The sequence below is a fragment of the Atractosteus spatula genome, chromosome 23 (assembly GCF_055471065.1).
Source record: "Atractosteus spatula isolate fAtrSpa1 chromosome 23, fAtrSpa1.hap1, whole genome shotgun sequence".
NCBI lineage: Eukaryota > Metazoa > Chordata > Actinopteri > Semionotiformes > Lepisosteidae > Atractosteus > Atractosteus spatula.
This window is the reverse complement of record NC_142728.1, coordinates 11993675-12015779: the sequence shown is the minus strand read 5'-3', so window position 1 is coordinate 12015779 and position 22105 is coordinate 11993675. Positions and strand designations below refer to the sequence as shown.

The 22105-nt window shown below is 34.6% G+C and overlaps 1 protein-coding gene across 1 annotated transcript; it reads right to left on the bottom strand.

The window, feature by feature from the left end:
• Positions 1–1759: 1759 nt before the first annotated feature.
• Positions 1760–14867, bottom strand: ppp1r26 (protein phosphatase 1, regulatory subunit 26). Its single transcript, XM_088940301.1, has 7 exons — positions 14733–14867; positions 9335–13208; positions 4142–4262; positions 3865–3874; positions 3356–3462; positions 2835–2885; positions 1760–1855 (listed from the first exon to the last, which is right to left on the bottom strand). Exons 2-7 carry the CDS (start codon positions 13147–13149, stop codon positions 1760–1762), a joined length of 4200 nt encoding a protein of 1399 aa, XP_088796427.1. The 5' UTR covers positions 13150–13208; positions 14733–14867.
• Between the last annotated feature and the right edge of the window lie 7238 nt (positions 14868–22105).

The following is a 22105-nucleotide window of genomic DNA, read 5'->3' as shown; positions in this document are numbered from 1 at the left end:
GTAATTAACATAACTCCAAAACCCTTTGAAAATATATATGATATCCCTTAATTATGCTATTTTGTCATATGCTGCAGTTTGCAGTTTTTGGTAGGATTTCAGAAAACAGTTATTTCAAGTAGAATAGAAACCCAAGCAACTGTTGGGGACTACTAAATTCTGTAATGGAATCTGAGATTACAAATACAAAAAACCTTTGAAGATGAGGAGCAAGTTCAACTTCATATTCAAAATATAAACAATGTTTATAGATTTTTTTATAAGTAAACAGGTGTTTTACAACTTTTTAAATGAAAATGTAAACTGGAATTCATTGCCTTTTGTTTTTTATGTGCTGACTGATTCAAGATTTTAGTCATATCTGGACAATTACCCTACCAGGGACAGAATATCTTACACAATTGAAGAATTTGTTGTTAATTTTTTGTTCTTTAGATGTGATGCTAGCTGGTTTAGAAGATTCTATAGGTAATCGAACAGACCAGTTAGGAGTTTTGATTGTGATATTACATGAACTGGTATGTCTTTTTCTAACAAACTAATAGTGCTAATATCTTTCCTTTTTATTAAGATCCATCTTTTATTTATTCCAGGTATATTAATTGCATCCTCCATGTTCAGCACAACAATTGCTGTTATTTATTAAAACCAGATTCATTAAACAATCAAAATGATGTGTGGTTAATTTATGCTTAACAAAACTTATAACATTCTTTCTTCCCCAGTGTGCTTCTCCTAAAAAACAATTTAGAAACAATCAACATCGCAGTTAACACAGTCTGATGAATGTTCATATAAATGTAAAAATGTAGCATGTAAAAGATAATTATAAGCCTATGGTGATAGACCTATGTGGTCTAACAGTCTGATTGCAAAACATTAATTGGCATCTACTAATTTCTTTATTGACAGCTGCATATTTTTGTAATGTATTATTCAGAATTCTGTTATTATAAAAGTTGTGTCTTCCTAAGGTACAGTAACAATAGTATTTGAATGTTTCTATAACTTTAGAAATATTCTTGTGACTACAGCCTACATAAGTAAAGATTTATTAGGCATGAAAGCCTGAGGTGAATGTAGGGAAGTTTTAGGATTAAAAATAGTTGCACTATTGAAACTCATCAGATTTCACCAAAAACCAGCTTGTACCTAACAAATTCCCATAATAAATGTAATGCCCACATTGGATCAAAATGCAAACTATTACTGTTCAAATACCGTTAAGACATTTAACTCCAAATTTGGCTCATATGATTTTAATCCAGACATGAAATCATCAAAATGGGATTCCTGTGTAAACCCAGATTGATACAGTACATGTCCAGTATTTAATTTCTTTTGGTTTCAATACATCTGCAATGGTTAAGACTATACCATTAACTCCTGTCCAAAAATGTCTGACCCATCACCTCCAAACCTAACTCTCAATACTTGGTCTATAGTATATTTATATATAGTGTATGGCTTCTGCTTAAACACAGTGCATTCTAAACATTTAAACAAAATGGTTGAAGTATTATTGAATAACTTAAAAACTAGCAAGTTACCAAATCCCAGGCACTTACTAATTAACATAATATTGCTGTTTCACATCTACACCTCATTTACAAACATCTTCCATTCGATAGAAACCCATGTGCAGCTTTGCCTTACTACATTGTTTGATAACTGATGTTTGTTGGTGCTTCATGTGTTTTTGGACACTGTACTAACCCCCCTTTCCATAACTACCTTATTAGGGTCTTGCAATGTTATACTAATTCCCCTTAGTTATACTTGTTCTATCGAGGCAGTTCTTTACCTTGTGATTCAGGTGAAACTGAAATCTCCTTTTTGTGTTTTTCTTCTTTTTCTGCAAGATATCCCATAAAACAGGTGACTACTGTTGTATATAAAACTGTGACCTTATAGGAATCATTCAGCCTCCTCAGATTAATTACTTTTAATGTAATTTATAATATTTTAGTTACTGTGAAAGACTGATTTTCAATGAAATTACACAATGAACTATTGTGATGTGATACTTAAAGTACACAAATATTTTTTAGTCTTTACTGACCTCTATAGGTTATTAAATTGAAACACTGCAGCATTTAAAACAACTCTTTAAAAAACAACTCTTCTATATACTGTAACAGTCAACATTTTTTAAACAGAAATGTGTCAGTTTATATACTTATAACGTATTTGTCATAAAGTATGTATTAGTTTTGATATCTGTATAAAGTAAAATTACTGCATTAAAAACCAGTGTAGTCTACTTTTGTAAGGGTTCAATAAATGCCCTTGGTATTAGCTACAGTAGATGCATATTTCTCACTAAAAATCTTACTTAATTTCAGTTCTCAGGCGATATTAATTTGATTAGTTTTACACATGAACTGGATGTCAGTGATTGTATTACTGAAGACACAAATAGGTCTTATACTTTATTCTTTACACTTAACACCCATTCTATTGAAACCTACTGTAACTGTTACATTGCCTTACTTCTGTATTTTATAAATAAGTGAAAACCTTACCGCAACATTGCTTTACTATAGTATTTCATGGACAACGAAACCTGCTTAAAGCTCTCAAACCTGCTTGCAATTACAGTTGAACATCTGATATTTTAAGGTACACAGAACTACTATGACGCAGTAGCTCTGATTCAGTATGACAGATTTTTGTTTTTCTCTGAGTTATTGTACTAGCAATTTCCTACGTAAAAACAGTAGTTATTTTGCTCACCCTTTTTGTAAATTTACAGAATGTTTACTTTAAACAAGGTCCTGTGATGCTATACTATTTCTCCTTAGTTATTCTGGCTCTCCCAGGCCATTCTTTACCTTGAGAATTGGGTGAAAGTGTAATTTCCTTTTGATATTCTTTTTCTTCCTCTACAAGAAAACCCATAAAACAGGTGATTATTATCTCACTTAAAAACTGTGAACACTCCCGATATAAATCACTCAGCCTTTTCAGGTTCATTTGTAATGTAATTTATAATTAGTGTGATGGATAGACTTTTGATTAAATGAGACAATTAACTATGTCATGTGACAAATAAGGCACATTTCATATTGTTATCTTTCTTTTTAAATCTCTGAGATTATATATTATTTTTATATACTGTGTCTCAGTACATCAGTAGACAGTTGTCTACAAACTGTCCTCTACCCAAATATTTAAGTTTAACAGTATTTAGGGTCTGAGAAGATAATAAACTGACGTGAATAGAAATATTTTAGGAAACCTATTTATATTTCCTAGGAATGACAGTAAGAAAAGGACAGCACTAATATTTCATAATATAGTATCAAAACCATCTCCCATTAATTGTACTACATATAATTATACATAATCTAACCTTTTTGTGCTTTACATTCCAGTGTCTGTTCTTCTTTTTATAGAACATCCCAACATCAATTGAGAACTTGTTCTGGATGATATTTTGCACATTTCTGGTTTTCTCAACTATGGTATGAGGAATCTATGAAAAGAAAATTCAATACATATGACACAAACAAAATTGAGCTTTATGGCAGCTAGCAAAATAGAATACAAAACTTTCCTCATCAGATCTGGAAATGAAATTCAGTTCTATTCATTTAAAAAAACAGTATTCCATTTCCTACCATTTTTTATATCTGATTCCTGGTGCCAGTCTATGACCAGGTACAAGCAATGGTGTATAGTATTTATTTTATACTATCCTATAATCCTAATATAATAATTTTCCATTGTTTTTCGCTTCACATTGAACAAATTAAAACCTCACTATTCAATGAGAATTACTACAATAACAGAAAGTGAGGGAGAAATACATGGTTTAACTACAGTATATGAAGACCAACTTTACTGAATGGTATATGAAACACTTTTGCAACTGCTTACAATTATTGTTTTGCTGCCTTTAATATAGCCACAAAGTTCAACTCAACAGAAAACAGAAAATACATTCATATTCAGCATACCAGTACAACTGAGGATATCTGTATTAATTTTCAAAAATATTAATTCACTGGTTGGTATTATTATGCAGACAATTAACTTTATCTTGAAATACTTATATAAATTTAACCTTGAAATACATGACATGCACATGCCTCCAGCTTGTTGCTTTAGGGCCTTATTGTTAAAGCAATGACAGTACCTGACAGGTTTGGCTCAATATCTGCCTCCTAGGAACAGAATATTTCTGAAGTCTTTCAGCTGAATTCAAAACAATATACGGAGTTATCATCAATCCTGGATCAATGGAAGATGACAGCAACCTGGACAAACAGAGACAGACCAGCCATAAAAGATGTCAGGCTTTTGGGAGCTGAAATATGCAAATGAAAGGACCTTCAAAATGATTTAGATTATTTTCAGTAAACATTTCTAGTTTTAATTTCTTTAAATATCTTCTATTTATCTTGGATTGCTGCAGGAGATTTTTCTGTGCAAAAGGTATAGAAGTGACAGACAACATTTTTTGAAAACAGTAAACATTTCAGTTCTGTCTGTCACTTATGGGGCTAAAAGGCTGCTGAAATATCAATGAGCGGAGCAGTCCTACAGAAGGTTCTGCTTTCACATAGTAGTTTGGAATATTGAGGAGACCATGGCCCAACATAACTAAGCAACCTGTGTAGAGAAAAACTACATTTTAAGGATGGAGGAAGGAACAGCATTTTAAGGATGCTGAACATAACTTCAAAAAGAAGATTGCAACAAACAGATCTACTGTATATTATTACAATTTCAATAATATACAGTATATCCACCACACACTTGGGGAGTATGATTTTCCCATTTAAAATGTTTTTATTTTATAAAGGCTTAAAAAATTAAACACGTGCAAAAATAATATGATTAAGTAAGTGAATACTTTTTCTGCCTTTGTATACAGAGAGCATAGATTATTTAAATGTAATTTTTGTTAAGGAATCTAAACTGAATTTTGTATATTGCAGTCTACAACTGTACTGTTTCCCACAGGGAGTCAAAGACTCAATATATATAAAAAAAGATTACATTCTCAAAATATCTTTGCTTCCTCAAATTGGATTTTATGTTCTAGTAGGACTAATTTGATATTTCCCAAGAGTAAAAATGTTTCTTTACATGTTTTTCTGTCAAATTCACTAACATTAGTCTAATATCCTAACCTGATGTTATTGTTGGAAGAAACTAATAACAGGATGTAAAAATAAGCAGCAGGTGTACTTCAGTAAAATCAAGTTTAAAAGAAAAAAAATCACCTTAATCTAATATTTCCACTAAGCCTGATGGATTGACTCTCAACTTCCTTATGAGCACAAATCCCAGCGACATTAAGATTTCAGTTTCTGAACCATGTACCATGAAGAAGATTTTTAATTTACCCTTAATCAACCTGATATTTTAAATGCCCACAGTTTAACCATCTAAATCCTCCACAGAGCAAATAAACAAAGACTAATCAAGTTTTCTGAGGCAGATCTTGACTTGAACTTCATTTTGATATACGCATTTCTTGTTCATGTAAAAACTTAAAGTGTTTATACTGGAATAATGTCAATGGCTTTTTAAAGTTTATCAGGATTTTGGTTCAATGAAATAAAACGTTTTGAAATCAGCAGATAATTTCCTATTATTATGTGTGAGAACAGGATGCTACCATACATTTCTGGGGGTTGGGTCTCAGAAATGTTAAATACAAACACACTTTTTTGCCCTTTGAGATAAAAAGTCACAGATGTGTTTTATTTGAAATACACTCTTTATTACACAGTTGCACTTTAAATTTACAGTTAAACATTCTCTCCTTCTCATACAGGAAAAAGGGAGAAGCATCATTTTTTGCAAAATATTTATGAAAACTGGCAATGCACAGCAAAGTCAGTAAAGTCTTTTTATAAACAAAAATAAATAACATTCTTTTCACATTAGAAATTCAAGGAAACTTTGCCAAAGACATCGCACAAGCCCCCGCCCCAAAAAAGTTAAAAGGGAAACTGAGGAAAGTGGTGTCCAAAAACCAACAGTGTGCCAAAAGGGATCTACCTAACTGCTTACAGAAGCTGTGTCCCTAAAACGGAAATTTCATTATTTGATCACAGGGCAGGAAAAGACAATATAGAGAAAACAAAAGAGCAACTTTCTGCTACTTATAAATATACTTTTAAAATGTTCATTTCTGACAGGGAGACAAGAGTAAGATTAATGACAAAACACAGTCAAAATAATTACTAGCCAACTAAAGCAGTCTGCTTTTTTTCTGAAATAGTAGAGCAATGTGCTGTCAAAGGGCTTCCTACCTGAAAGTGGACTGCACCAGCCATTATAGTGAGAAAAAACTGCATGGTTTGTTTCTCATGACACAACACATGTGCTGTGCACTAGGGATGCTATAAGTGTGACTTGGTACAAAGTCAGACGAAGAAGGACCATACAACTTAAACTTTGCAGACAAAAGAAAATACTTTCTGCTTCAATAGTACAGGGCAACAAATAACCCCCTTATCTGCATAGGTCTATAATATGAGCAGTGGGTTCTTATTAAATTGTATGGAAAAACATATAATTGGTATCTTCCATATTATTCTGACGCCACACTGCCAAATTCCTGCAACGACAGTTTACTCTGAAATATGAAATATCCAGCATCTGGTGTTGACTAAAATAAGATTCTGCAGTTCACAATTCTGAAATAAATAAAAATGCCGTACAATGATAGCTTTACTACTTTTCTTAGGCATATAACAGGAAGAGAGAGTTTAAAAAGTAATTTAAGTCCTGATATACAAGGGCAATGAAGACAAGAGTGTTACATGTTTGTATGTTTTAGAAAGACATTCATAAACATAAATATCAATTTTTCAATCCTAACACTTTTTACAATGTACAATCAATGTGCAGCTGTTAAGTTCTCAAATGGAAGCCAAAGTTAATTTTCACAGTTTTAACATTTTGCTCAATACATAGTAAATATTTTAGACGACTTCTTCTCATCATTCTAAACAATTTAAATAGCACAGAGTGTAAATTTGTCTTGACCTGGTTTTGAAATCAAGTGGCATCCTGTCTAGGGTCTGGCCCTGCTATGTGCCCAGTGCTTCCAGAACAGACACTGGCTTGACCAAGAAGTTAAGGTTTTCTAATGAATGGTTCTGAGATCTTGGAGCAACAAAAAAGGAAATTGATGTTTTTATTTTAATCAATGCAGTATAGGTTATCTACTAAGCAAGAATATTACAAGTGATTTGGGGGCCAAAAGCAAAACAGCATGAGCTCCCATCTTTAATAACATCAAAAAGCCAGGTTCACTAAATGTAGACAGGAATCTTCCACCTTAAATGTGATCTATTTAAACAAAGAGGGTTACTCTGTGCATATCCAAAAACCAAAGGATTCTATCCATAATTTCCAACCCTGTAAACTAGTACTAAACTTTGATGAAAGGGTTCAATAAAATCAAAATTTTTTACAGGTTACAAACCAAAAGCAGGTTGTTTCATGATGACAGGAAAACAGTTTGAGCATCATATTTATGTATTAATAATTAACAATTCAAGCCAAATCTTTAACAGATATTAACAACTTTATGCCTTTATGCCTAGATGTGACACGATCAAACATGAGCTCCCACTTATCTTAAGGTGCCTATATTATTAACAAACAGCTCTGTCTACAATGGTGAGTCTTTTTAATTTCTTTCAGTTTTAACAACCAAACATGTTATAGGTTTTTGAGCAACATATCATGATTTTTGGAAGTCAGTTTCCGTGTTAAGTCTCTTAAATAAGAATGAGACCGATTCCCTAAAGAAATCTCTTTAATCCCTGATATGCTCATAGCATCATTTATGTTGACTTTTCAGTGATCACTTTTTTAAAATAAGACATTTAATTATTCTCCTTAAAGAACTTACAACTAAGCAGTGTTTTGTCTTGGTTTTCTTCACATGAATAATTTTCTGTTTATCATGTACATTGGAATTGACAGCTGGTTCCATAGGAAAACATTTTTAATTAAATGAACTCTGTTGATACCCCATGTAAATGGAGGCTTAAATGTAAGAACTAAACAATGCTTATGAAAAATGCACATTGGTTCATGGTCCCTCCATAACTTCAAAAAACATATGATTGGTGTTATCAAATAAGGAACATGATTTCCACAAAAAAGACATCTATAAATCACTCAACACAGTTTCATAGAAATATTTAAAAAGATTAATGGACAACAGCCACATCTCCAGACTGAGATGTATTAGTTTCTGTATACATTTACAAATTAAGTATTTCAATAAAAAATCTAAACAACTAGTTTACAGTATCTTAAAATCACCAAATAATGGGTGCCCAGTTTAGGTTCGAATAGGGTGATCACCTTTTAATTTATATACCACACCTTGATAAAATTATTGAATTATGTGTTCTTCATAAGAATGGAGAAGTAGATTAATGACAATGATCTTTTGTAAAAGGGATTAAACAATGTGAAAAGGTTTTAAGCACTGCTGTAGAGTTTATCCCCAAAAGTATGACAAAAATAAAACTGCGACACTACTACACACAAATGCGAACTGTTTGCATTTCACTGTTGATCAAAAGTTTAATTACTTAGTGCAAAAGCAATCTTTCTCTTTCGATGAATAAATGCTAAATCAAATTATCCATGTATTCATTCCATGTATTAATTTACCCCCATTCTTCTTCATTTAACCACTCCAGGACTATGCTAGAGTACTTAGATTTACAGCACCACATTCATATTCAGTCAGATGTAGCCCAGGTCAGAGTAGCACAAGCCAGTCTAGTACTTTGAAAATGATTAATTTAATGAAAATACTGCATGGTCTTTAGTTCAGTGAATAAAAAACAGGGGTGTCTGAAATCAGATATTACAAATCCCAATATTTTAAATAAAGATAAACATTAACAAGGTGCTAATTATTTAATCTGGTGGAGATGCGTAACTAACAACAAAAATGGAAGTTCAGGAAGCCTACTGATCAATTACTTCCTCTGCTGAAAAAAAGAAATAAAAACGATACATAACATAGTGAGAAAGACTTTTCTTCAATATACGTTTTACACAAATACGAAAACATGAAAACAACTTTTTTCCTTCAGTCTCAGTTTCTTAATGACATTGCTCTGTGTTTTAAATAGTTTAAAAAATGTACAACAAGAAAGCAAACTAAAATTTAATCTTCTATAAAACAGACTCACAAACTAAGCTGAGTTTCCTAGCTATCTAGGTATGAAACTAATGGAATTTACATTTCAGAGGAAGGCTTACTCAATGGCTAACCACTGCATAAAGACCTAAAATAATAAAGCATGTTAAGTTAAAACAAATTTTCTATACTCACAAACGAGGCTGATCCTCACTTATATCTGACCTTTTACTGGCACTTCTTTCCTCATCTGAACTAAGGAAAGTCTCTTCTAAGTCGTCATCTTTCTTATCACCTGTGGTCTGTTCTTTGATCTCAAACTTTTTATTTTCGTCTCCCCTTTTTTTCCTGAGTTCAGCTCCTTCCTGATCAAATCCTTTATCTCCAGCCTGAACACTGCAGCCCTGACTTATGGACCTCCCAGTGTCTATGCTTCGGTCTTTATTGTTATGACCATTGTCTTGTGAAAAAGAAAATGGCAAACTGGCACAGCTGGGCTCCCTCACATGTTCATATGTACAGCCTTCACCTAGCTGCCTAACCATACCTGGGAATCTCAAATTTCCCCCACTGGAGTGCTCTGCAGAGCTGTTAGAAGAGTTTACAAATTTTATTTCCAGGGCAGTGTGTGCATTTTCTTTGCTTTCATGTCCTGACAAGAAACGCACAGTGTTACAAGCATCTTCTGTAGCGACATAAGTCTTCGTTTCACTCAGCTGCCTTGTCTGTCTTTGTTGACCAAAACAAGAGGAATTAGAATTGTCAGATGCATTCAGTGGTTGAATCCTCTTGACGATATTAGTAGTGAATGCTTTGATCTGGAATGGTTTTTTACTCTCTGATTTAAGTGCCTCTTGGCCTGCTTGTGAAGTGGAGTTCTTATGTGCATGTTTAGATATTGTTTTTGCACTTAAGATCACTGGTGTGGTGTGGAAGTCAGCTCTATTTGCTTCACACTCAGTTGTGCAGGGATGAAACCTGTTTTGCTCACTGCATGATTTCTTTCCTTCATGCATTTGCTTGGTTTCTGCAACATTATCTGCCTGGTGATTCAAAAAAAAACTATTAGACACAGTTTTTGGAGATTGTGGTCCCTTATCCACAGTCTGTATAACACATCCCTGGAAACCTAAAGTGCTGTTCTGGCCAGCTTCATTTGTTCTGCACGCCTGTTGGCTTTGTCCACTGCAATGTAAGAGACTCACATGTTTGGGTTCTCTGTTAGCTGAAAACTCAGCCTGCTGAGGCTCCAGCTTTGGTTCCCTAACTGACACAGAAAAGCAGGTACTGGTACTGAGCTCCTTGGTTTCATTTTTAACCTCCTCCTCTCTTGATCTCACTACAGAAACTTTGGCCTTTTCAGCCAAAAATTTCCTGATCTCTTGCTCAATGCTGTCATCACTGTCCACTGAACTGCTGTCTTCAACAATCTCAGCTGCTACCTGTCCTTTCCTGTCAGATGTTTTTTCAAAAGCCCTGTGTCCTTTTGCTGCACCGCTCTGCTCTGCTTGACTGGAAGCTTTCTGTTTCTTTGCACTGTTAAGATGCTTCGAAGTATTTCTTTTCAGTTTTGTTTTTACATTTTTATCAGCTGTATGGTGTGCAGACATTACCCTGCTTCTTTTTGCTATGCCACTTTTAGTCCTGTGGTTGGCACCAGCTGACTCCTGTAACAAGGTGTTTTTCTTCTTCTCTGTTTCTGGAAGGTCCAAAGAGCACAGTTGAACTGCTCCAAAGTGAACCGTTTTCTTAGACTTCAACTTCAAGTCTCTCGTCTTCTTTTTCACCTTTCTCTTTGTTTTAAGCAAATCTTTTGTAGCTGCATCTAGGTCCTCATCACTATCTAAGGAGCTGCTCTTGTCACCAACTTGTAATTTTCCTTCTATCCAGTATGAAGCCTTGGATACTTCATTTGTTGTCTGGCACGAACGCAAGAAGTTTCCTTCATGGTTTTCAGAATCTTTGGCATCCTTCTGGTTAACAGCACAAGATTTTTGATCTTCATTATTCACACCAACTTCTTCACTTAAAGGCACAGCAGATTTTTCAAAAACCTCTCCAGCCCTGCTAATTGCCAGTGGCATAGCACTGTCATTTCTAACACACAACGTCACAGGAACTTGAGGCAGATCTTCTTTCAACTTATAGTCACTATGCACATCTTTACACAAATTTAGCTCTTCTTCCTTTCGTCTTCTTTTATGTGTCAGGGAGAGCCTATGCTTCATGGTCTGGGAAGAGTCAAGTTTTTTCTTCTGTGGTGCCATGCTACTTTCCTTTTGTGTAAGGATGCCAGTATCAGGTTCTTGTTTGTTCATTTGTGCCTTCATTTCCAGGAATTTACGGATCTCCTGTTCAATGCCATCATCACTGTCCACTGAGCTGTTATTACTATTCTCTGAGGAATAAGGCATATTCTCCTGGGGTAGAGAAGTGGGGTTGACACAGGGATCTGTGAATTTAATGACATGGTCAAAGTTTGGTGGCATGACAGCTTTAGAAATATCTAAAATGGCTTCTGCACACATTAGTTCTGCAGTTGTATTCACTGTCAGAGAACCTCTGACATTTGGATCTGGATCATTTCCTGATGTTGAAGCAACATCATTTCCTTTGATTTCATGACTGCCCAGTTGTTTGTTTAAACTGCTAGATGCATCAGGTACAAGCAAAGTCGTTTGTTTCTCTTGTTTCTTCTTCTTCTTACTTAATCCTTTCTGGATTTTAACTATCTGAATATCTGCAATAGAAGAGGGCTCCAAACTGACGTGGTGCTGTTTGGTTTCTGAAGGTCTTGAGAATTTCAAGTTCTCGCATTTCTCTTTTTGCTTCTCAAGCTGATAGCGCAGAATGGCCTCCTCAATCCCATCATCACTGCTGGAGTCAGTTTCATTTTCCTCCTTCACAGAAGAACGATGATGCTGGGGTCTGGGTTGATTTGGGCAGAAGCCAACATGTTCATTCTTAATTTGGAAGAGAGCAGGATTTTTGGACACAAATGGTTTGCTGACAGCTGCTTTTTTAAGATTACTGCCTGGAGATTTCTCCCTTCTTCTGCATTTGTCTGTGGACATTGACTGACTGGATTTTACAATTTGTTGCAAATGATTGCTCGCAGTTAAAACTTTATTGCCATTAGTCTTTTTTTCTGAGTCAAATCTAGGAACATCTTTTCGAATCTGCTTTGAAACCTGTAACTTGCCTGAGGCTGCTTCCATCTTCCTTTTAGATTTTCGATGGGACATATCTTTTCTACTTAACTTTGGTTTTTTGGCAATGGGAACAACTGCAGTCTTTTCCTTCTTCTCAGTTAAAAAGCGTCTGATTTCTTCCTGAATGCTTTGGTCAAAGGAATCATCACTACTTCCACTGGAAGAAGAGGAACACCTTGATCGCTTACCGGCATTCACTTTCACATCCTGTGAATAGTGTAATGACTCCAGTTCTTTTGGTGCTGTGCTAAGAGACTGGAGGGAGCTTTCATTTTTTTTAAGAGCCTGTTCCAGGGTGACCACATCACCTCTGGTGGGTGTTTTGTGACACTGTGCACTATTATTTGTCAATGATCCTCCATGATCACTTCTCTCTTTTAAATATTCTTGAATGGCTTCCTCTATTCCTCTGTCCACCGAGTCATCGCTGTCTGAATCCCGAAACAAGGACTCCATTTGAGCAGCATCTGACCTTTCACTCACTGCCTTGGCATCCACCATTGTGATTTTCTGTTTCACCTTGTGAGTTTCATTCTTTGTCTTCCCATCACAACACTTTGCTCTGGCTTGATTCATCTGCATACTGTCCCTGTAGTCATTGTTTGTATCGAGAGAGGACTGGGTGCTTCTCAGGCTTTCTATGATCATCTGGACCTTCTCTGGGATTGGGGTGCCAGTGGAAGATATGTCACTGTCAGAGTCATTAAAGCACACGGGCAGGCTAAAGGTCTGTGCTGACCGATAAGACCTCCATTCTGTATGCAGAGCAATGACAGGTGGGACATTCTTCAGGAACATTCTAGCGAGCAGGGTTGAAGTGCAGACATGTGAATGCTAGGTCCATATACATTCACATTCTAAAAAAAAGACAATAAAAACTTGTTATTATTATAATTGTAGTTCTGCAGTAATGTGAAATTATGCATATACTCATTATATTTAAAAAAAAGACAAATCTTTACAGGACAGAAAATATTTTTTGGGAAAACAGGAAAACGAGTAAGTTAGGCCAAATGACCTCCTCTTGTCTGTCACCTTTCTTATGTTCTTAACAGACGAATTATTAGTGCATCTAAATAAAACAAATCACACAAAAGATTACCTATTACATGTGCATTTGCATTTATACACACATGCATACTAAAACATAATATATGAACTTTTACATTTAGAGTTCGAATATGAGAAAAGCTATAAGCATATGGGGAAGTTACAACCCCATGTGTAGTTAAACATTTCATATTTAAAACCTAAGCCGATACGATACACATTCAGGTGGTGCGCTCTGTAGAGGTACGAAAAAGTTTCAAACTTCACAGTTTTAATAAGTTACGTTATACCGATATATACTTCTAGTGAGACAGAAAAATTTAATGCGGTATAGTAGGTTTAATCAATTAATATGGCATAAATTTTACATCATACGATCAAGAATAGTTTCCCAATGAACTCATCCAAACTTGCCCCTGTGACAGTAATACTTTTATTTTTTCTCTTTTAGAAACAGTTCAACAGTACGAATGATAAACTGTTGCCCAGTCGTGACCGTCTAATATTGTACAGCAGGTGTGGAGAGCTGTCACATGCGGCGCTGTACTAGCAGACGCGTTTTTGTTTATGCTACCGTGAGATTTTTTCGCTTCAAAACATGCAGCCCAGAATACCGACTCGATGTGGACAGTGCAGATCTACAAACTTATCTCCTTAAGACTCTGCATCGCCAGTCTTCTCTCCTCCTAAATCAACATCAGCCGGTCTGGAGTCCCCGGTTTTCGTTAACGACAACAATGCAAAACCCCGACACAGAACGCATTTTATTTAATTAGCATAAACATAAAAAACACCTGCTTAAAAATAATCTAAAAAGATTTGATAAAGTGGTCGCATGCAATTGAGAAAACAGTTTATTTTATCCTTCCGACTGTTTAGCGAGTCTTTTTGACGTCACCTTCCTACATCCTTTCTTCAGAAAACATTGCCCCCACAGTCGCAACGCCGCACCGGGATGTCCCCGTATCCTTCTAGCGGCTTGGACTGCTCCGATGCCCGGTGAGTATCACTAAGAGACACCGCCGTGAAATCAGCTTACGTCCTACCCGGCCACTCAGAATTCTGTCACTTCTTTAAAGCCCTAAATCATTGGACTTCCTGAATTTTAAGTTATACTTAAACATCGTTCTTCAATTTTTGAAAAATATCGCGAAATTAAAACTTCTCTTGCTACCTAAACCCATGTCTAAACACACACTCGCGGGCCTCTTCACTACACTCAACACCGGCAAATTTACAGCAATGAAATCGCTGTTTTCACCCCAGCAACGACATAGGCTTTAGAGTTTGAGTTTATTTTGCAATATACCGTAGACCCCTCCAAAATATACCTCGTTTACAGTTCTCTTCGTTCCGTTGTTTCAGCAGTTTTGTGTATTTTCTCCGTTTATTAATTGCTTAGAGACTTCAAGTGTCCACACACCGCTCGGGTACGCGCACTGAGTGCACAGCACCCACCACCCCCAGCCAGCCCACTAACCTTAGGAGGCACAGTTAAAGGCACAGTTTACTCGTATTACTAATATTGGACCAAGATTCACGATTTCGAATATGCAACCCCGCAGCATCTTAAATATCGGAGAAAGTGAATATTCAAGTTACAGTTAAACAATTAAGACGTGCATATTTTAATGACTTTTATATATTATATTTTAATTTTGCTATTATCATTACAGAATACAAGTAATGAGGTAAAAAAACGTAATATTTAAAAAGTATTTCACTGTCAGCGAAAATTGTAGGCCTGTAAGTTTGCGGAATGCAGTTATTTTTCCTGTTTTAGTGTTTTCTAAAGTGATACGTGTCACGAAATTGAACTGCATACGTTTATCAAGTTTATCAAGATTTCTAAGTAGCAACACGATGCTTTGGAGTGCCAAAAACTTTGTAAAGCCCAATAAAAAAGCACAAGTGATATTCTGTTTACTCCAAAGTCTAAAGGTGAAAATTATCCAAAACGTGTATAAAGCTTGTATAAATACTTATGTACAGTATAACCAACAAGCATCAGCATTCACAGGCCTCTGTACCTTCCACACATTCACAGAAGGCTTATGGACTGTGCCATTCAGGAAACAGAAGTATTCAAAATATAACCTCATGCTTTATTGTATTAAACAAAACAATAGAGTATAAACAGTATTAAATAGACTAATTGTATAAAATATAATATAAAGAAAATCATATATAATTAAGAGCAAGGAATACGTTTAGATGATTTTCCTTAACTGAATAAAAAGAGAAGATTACTCTAGACATTTGTCCAATAGTTTAATGGGGTTTAAAAAATAGTTTTTTATAGTTAATAAAAATACATTGAGAAATCAAGATTTATTATAATAGCCAATGTTATGTCAAAATATAGTTTGAAAATAAAGGTTGAAATTTTAGAAAAAAAGCAAAAACAATTATAACACAACCATATAATATATTCTGTAGCAATTAAATCTGTGAGATACTGTAACATATCTCACAGGCTAATTTGTAGTCTAATTTGTAATTTCTTTTTTCTATGAAATTGGTATACCCAGTGAAAGAGTGCAAGTCCGAATAAATTAGTACTGTACAGAGTAACCTTTTATAATAATGACACCTGTCTTTAAAAGTAAAGATGTGAAAAGTGTTTACTTTGTGAAAATATGTGAAAAAATAACTAAATCACAATAAATGAGCAGTTTGAAACCTATATATATATAACAAATTTGATTCCTTCATTAATCTTTCTGTTTGTGCTTGATGTACTGTATGAGATGATTTAGAGAAACATTTCTGGAAAAATACTTTTTAAACATCTGATATTGATATGTGCATGCTTATCAACCCAGGGCAGATATGTAAAGTCTTGACTAAAGCACACCAACATCTGTGATTCCCCGTGATTCCATCACAGCTTTTTTGGTTTTATAATAAGTTAATTTCTAAAACCTAAGAATAAATGTTAGCCACAGTAATCTTCAGTTTGCAAAGACATTTTTTAAAGGAGATAGAGGAAGTGGAAACATTGCAGCTCAAAGGGAGATTAGAAACCTCCAAGACACTAGATATTCTGTTTTCAAGTACTGACAGGTTTGTTGTTGTTTTTCAGAGCATTTCCATATCTGTCAAAGCCAATAGAACAGGCACTTGGCATAGAGTATCAAGACATTGTAAAGTACTGCCATCTGTGGAGACAAATGTAAAACACATGGGTGGTAGCACTACTTGGGGTTCATAAAAACATGGATTTTCTGTGTATCTATATAGTGAGTGCTCTATATCTTAAGGAGGGTGTAGAAATGTGAATTTTGGTACTTTGGAAGTTCTGTATACAGTATATCTAAAGAAAGAAGCTGCCTATTTTTTATACTAACATATGTCCACTTGCTCTATGTAATACATTAATTTAATCATCTTCAGTTTAATGAAACAACAGGGCTGGGTCTTTGTGTAAATTATTTAGGATTTTATTACGTACAGTAAAGCATTCCGTGAGGAGTGATGTAGTGTCTCATTCAGAGAAGCTGTGTTTTCACCTGTACTGAAAATAAAACTTATTGTGATGACCCTAATCCTCACTATTTCCTTTTCTGAATCCAAGTCGATCATACAAATTGTTCCATTTGATAGTCGTGTAATATATTTTGGCATGAAGGTCAGTCACTGAGATATGAACAAAGACCAACTACAGTAGTTACAGATGCATGGAAAATGACAAGTATTAACACATTGCAGCTGTGGTGGAAAATTAAAATGCCATTTGGCATAGAAAATATTGTAATAATAACAACAATAATGATAATGTAATAAAATTTCTAAAACATAGGACAATCTGTAATCTTTTGTATGTGTTGTAACTTTATCCATAAAATTAAATTAATTCATGTAAGTTCTAGCCCATATAAAGATGAATGGTTTAATTTCACTCCCCACCAATCAACAGATGAACAGGTATGGCAATCAAACAGATGAACAGCTCAAAGCTATTATGTTTAAAAGTCAATGTAGCTAACAGAACCTGTTGCTGTACTTATTAGAAGTGTTATGTAATAACAGCCTTCAACTGTGAGCAATAATTTTAAGGATATGATCTGACTGGCACTGAAAGACATCATTATTAGTTTTTATTCACTTGTTTCAAGTTTTACATTTACCAATTTAAACTTTTAACCCTTTCTGTTTAAAATTGGGTACTGTTGATTTGGTGGAATTTTGATATTTATTACTATATGATGCCCTAACAAAATAAGAATGGTAGTTTCCATTAGGAGTGACCCATCCTGCCCTAAGTAGTTGGGCTGCTCTAGCACCTAGTATTTTCTGATTTTGTGCCTTTGAGAAGACCACAGGTAAGTCCTAATCTTCACAGACATCTCTGACCATCTAGTGGAAACAATGGGACAACCTTTTGTAGCTGTGATTTGAGGTGGAGTGACTCTCAATTTATTGATAGGATAGTACATATTATTTATCAATTTGTCTGACCGACCGCTTCAGTCAAGTAGATTTACAAGTGTTCCAAATAACAAAATACAAAAAGCTGTATGTATACTGTATGCACAAAAAAAGAAAATGCTGTCAGCCTCACAAGCTGCAAAGTATTAGAAGAGGTTCAATAGTTGAGGGTAGCCCTGTTTCAGTGTTTTTGATGCAGTTAATGTCTCAGTAAGTGCCTATTTGTTTTAAAAGCTTCATATATTTTAGTGTATATATATGCTCAAGTGCCCTAGAATGCAGTAAAGAATATGCAGTGTGAGGGTACTGCAAGCAAAACGAATATGCAGTGAAGCTGGAGTGCAGAAATGCAGTCTTTATAGCTTCAGTGGACTGATCATTTTGTGTTTGTTTGGGTTTGTCTTCCTGTGACTTTACAATTGAAGCTGAAATTAAATACTTAATCAAATGCTTTCTAGAAATGCACCAGAAGGCCCTTCTAAGTACACTTACGTCATGCAGGAATTGTTTATAGTTAAATATTTAAATATTTAATAGTTAAATAGTTAAATGCTTACAGTATATCTCATGGGGGATCCAGAGATGGTGAATAAACGGGTACTTGTGGCATGTGCTTTGTATAATCTGCTGTGGGTCACTGGACAGTTTACAAGTTTTGTAAATACAGGGAATTACTTTTACAGATGTAACATGGCACATTTTTCTTCATTAAGGTTCTTCATTTTTCATGCTAATGAATTGCAAAAAGAACACAATGCCACTAAAGGGTGGAAAAACACTGCTTAGTTGTACTGTAGGTCCCCATATAGATTGTATTTTGCTCTGCGCTTTAGACACATACAGTAACTGTACTAGTACTGGTATTAGCTTTGAGGGAACTATATGTTGGTATTAACCACTAAGTTAATATGACATTAATGAAACAGTAATACAATTGCCAACCTGCAAACTTCAGCAGTGGAAGCTTGTTGTTGTTCTAGTAGAACTAATAATAGAACTTGGTGTTTCTTTGGTGAACTTCCTTTTCTTTGAAATATTTCAGATACAATTAATTACAATTTGATGGTGATGATATACATGTTTGGTGTAGATTATTTTACATTTATTAATGACATGCATAAAATAAATAACAAAGAACCCTAACACCATGTTACTGATTGTTGAAAATATTTCATGGTAAATCCCTTTAAATGTGAAGTCTCCAATGTGCAATATAGGAAGGCTAAAACATACAAAAAATGATTTTTTTGTATTAAAGTAGATGTAAGATTCATTTTTTAGATATTATGCATCTTAAAATGTGTATTTTTTGCTTGTCACATGCTGCACGAGATCTGTGTCAATTCAGTAAATTATAAACTTAATTCTTTTCATCACAACATTTATTAGAATTAATCACCTATCAAATCTTTTGTCCTTTTTGGTCTTTGAGTTTTTTGTATGTCCTGCTGTCTGGCTCTATGCCTTATGATACAAATGGCTGATTTGAAAGATCACTCTAAGTTCTCCTTTCCTACCACAAGGTGGTTCTATGTGCACAGCTATATATGTAAGTGGAAGAAAATGTGCTTTCCATTGTCTGTTGTTCATGATCCATAAGAACATTTATAAAAGAAAAACCAAAATAAAATTGTATGTTTGTCCTTTTAGGTTCTTGTATTTTTCCATAGTAATAATGTATGTGACAAATATTTCATGTAGGAATGTACTTATCAACACTATTTGCATGAGACAACATTATTAATCTTGCTACTTATGAGAAAGGAAATATTAAGACTAAAGTTATTAAATTCTATCAAATAAGTATTAGGACTGACACAATCAAACATGCCTAGAAATATTCGTGTTTGACAGCAATTGTCTCATAACACCTTTCCTTGATGACAGCAGTCTGTAAAAATACTGTTGTCTTCTGTGGAAGAGCTGTGTGGATTAATGCAAAAGGAGGTTAAAATGCAGTGTGAATAAATATTCTTCAGCTCAGGTTTGCTGTTCTCCAAGCTAAGAGTGTTTTTAGGCCTCACAATATTGCTCTTTAATCACTGAGATGACTGACTTGCTATCATGTCTGGACTTTCTTTTCCTTTCTGTTTAAGTTATACTTCTTTAACCATTACCTTTAACTATTACATAAGTATCAGCAGAACAGTAGAGTCAATAAAATCAAGCAATAAAAAATAAATAAGAAATAAAATCAATAAATCAAATTACCTTTTATTATTGATAAATAATAAAACCAGATGGATGGTAAATATTATATTTGTACAGTGTGCAACATGATTGTGGAATTTCACAAAGTTGTATGTGAATTTAACAAGTGCTGTCTGAGAGGAAGAAAAACTTGCTTTGAGTATGCAACATTAACTTCTAGAAGTTACATCTGTCCCTGGCCATGGAACTGGCTTATTTTATTGGTATTTACTGCCAGTTTATGTTGTTTTTCTAAGGGAGAGATATCTGATTTTGGATGTCTTCCAGGCATTGTTAATCTTGAAGATTCCAAACTGCAACCTTGAGACCTGTACTGAAAAAGCATAAATGCCACTTGGAGACAGCAGATGGCTCCAGATATTCAGTCCTGTGACTGATCAGCATGTGGAGGGATGGTGATGTAGCATTCTTTATCCAGAAATATTGTGCTGTGCCAAAAGTCTTTTTACTACACATAAAGGGGCCATGATTGATCTACATTCTTGTATGATGTGCAGTTGTACGTGCAGCCTTTCATCAACGGTGAATTGAGGGCATTCCTGGATAACCATGATTGTTTGTGACAGTGATTGAGGTACTATATATGAAGCAATTCATGAACCAAGAAAGACAAGGTTTTGAATAATAGGAAAATGCAAAACGTAACATTATTCCTTTAAGTTTAAATGTCTCTACTAGTTATATTTTTGCTGGTCTAGTTTACCAGTGCCTACTAGTGCTTGTTCCAAGCTGGTATTTGATTGGAGGACGTCTGCTGAGCTGGGATGCTGATGCCTTACAGCAGGGGAGTAATGGAGAGTACCAATCCAGTTATTCCTATAGGTTACTCTAAATCACCTGATATTAGTCACCTGTTTAGACATCTGTTTAGATCAGGAACAGTGGTTTAAAGAATTGTTCAGATTGTTTCAGTGAAGAGAATACCAGTCCTTGAGCCCTGAAGGATATTCTGATCTTCATTTCAAATGATCTAATTATTTAATGGATTAAAGTGAATGATTTAATGGCTACCTCAAAGAGCTGCTGCTATTTGGCATAGCAGCCATAGTTTCAAGTGGTTACATTTCTTGAGGAAAACAGCCATATCAATAACATTGATGAATTATACAACTGTTTAAATACAATGTAATTTGCTACTATATATTTTTACAGGAGGAACTGGAAATTAGACAACACAAAATAGAAACCCGTACAAACTGAACAACAGGAGAAACAGTTAAGATCTATTCTTTCACATTGTCTGTGAACAAACATTTGTTCAACTTCAGTGGCATTGTTCCCAGAAATCTATGCCAGTTCAGTCTAAATCTACAAATCTAGATTATTTTTAGCTGCATTCTGTCTCATCTTTATTTTTTGCTACAAATGTAAATATTTATTTGTGCGTCAGAGTGCTTATCTTAAAATAGTTTATTCTCAGAAAAGAGCAAGTGAGACAGTTCAGCTGTGTTATATTTCTGTGTGCACTTATGGAGCACCCAGAAGAAACAAAATATGAGTAAACATATTACCAGTGTGTTCTTCTTTCTCTGTAATTAATGTCTTGCTTTTTAAAAGCTAAAAATAAAACATGTGGGATTCATAGTACTCCTGATAAAATCACATTAAATGTAAAACTGGTGAGTGTTTTTTATGAAACTGTTGTATTTCAGACATTACAAAATGGATTAGTCTTGGCCCATTTGAAGAGATTTAATGAAAAAAAGTATTCTCCCTTAAATATTAATTTAAGAATTATTCAAAAACTTTATATATCATTATTTTATAGTAAGATTTTGCAAAGATGTGAAGAAAATGAAGTTTTTGTATATGTGTATGAATATTATTCTAAGTTGCAATAGTTGTTGCAACAATAAATCGTTGATTTCAGAAAACTGCAAAACGGACATGCCCCTATCCACATCAACAGGACTGAAGTGGAAAGGGTCAGTAACTTTAAATTCCTTGGCGTCCATATCACCGAGGACCTCACATGGTCTCTCAATACCACCTGTCTGATCAAGAAAGTGCAACAGCTCCTGTACTTCCTAACACGGTTGAAGAAGGCTAAGATATGTCCCCA

Excerpts from the sequence above, each read along its gene's own strand:
- ppp1r26 (XM_088940301.1), bottom strand. The coding sequence starts at position 13,149 with ATGTTCCTGAAGAATGTCCCACCTGTCATTGCTCTGCATACAGAATGG. Across the intron at positions 4,263-9,334 it reads AGTGAGGATCAGCCTCGTTT|GTTGCTGTCATCTTCCATTG; the intron begins GTGAGTATAGAA and ends CTGTTTGTCCAG. Across the intron at positions 2,886-3,355 it reads GGAATGTAAAGCACAAAAAG|AGGAAGAAAAAGAATATCAA; the intron begins GTTAGATTATGT and ends GTTTTCTTGTAG.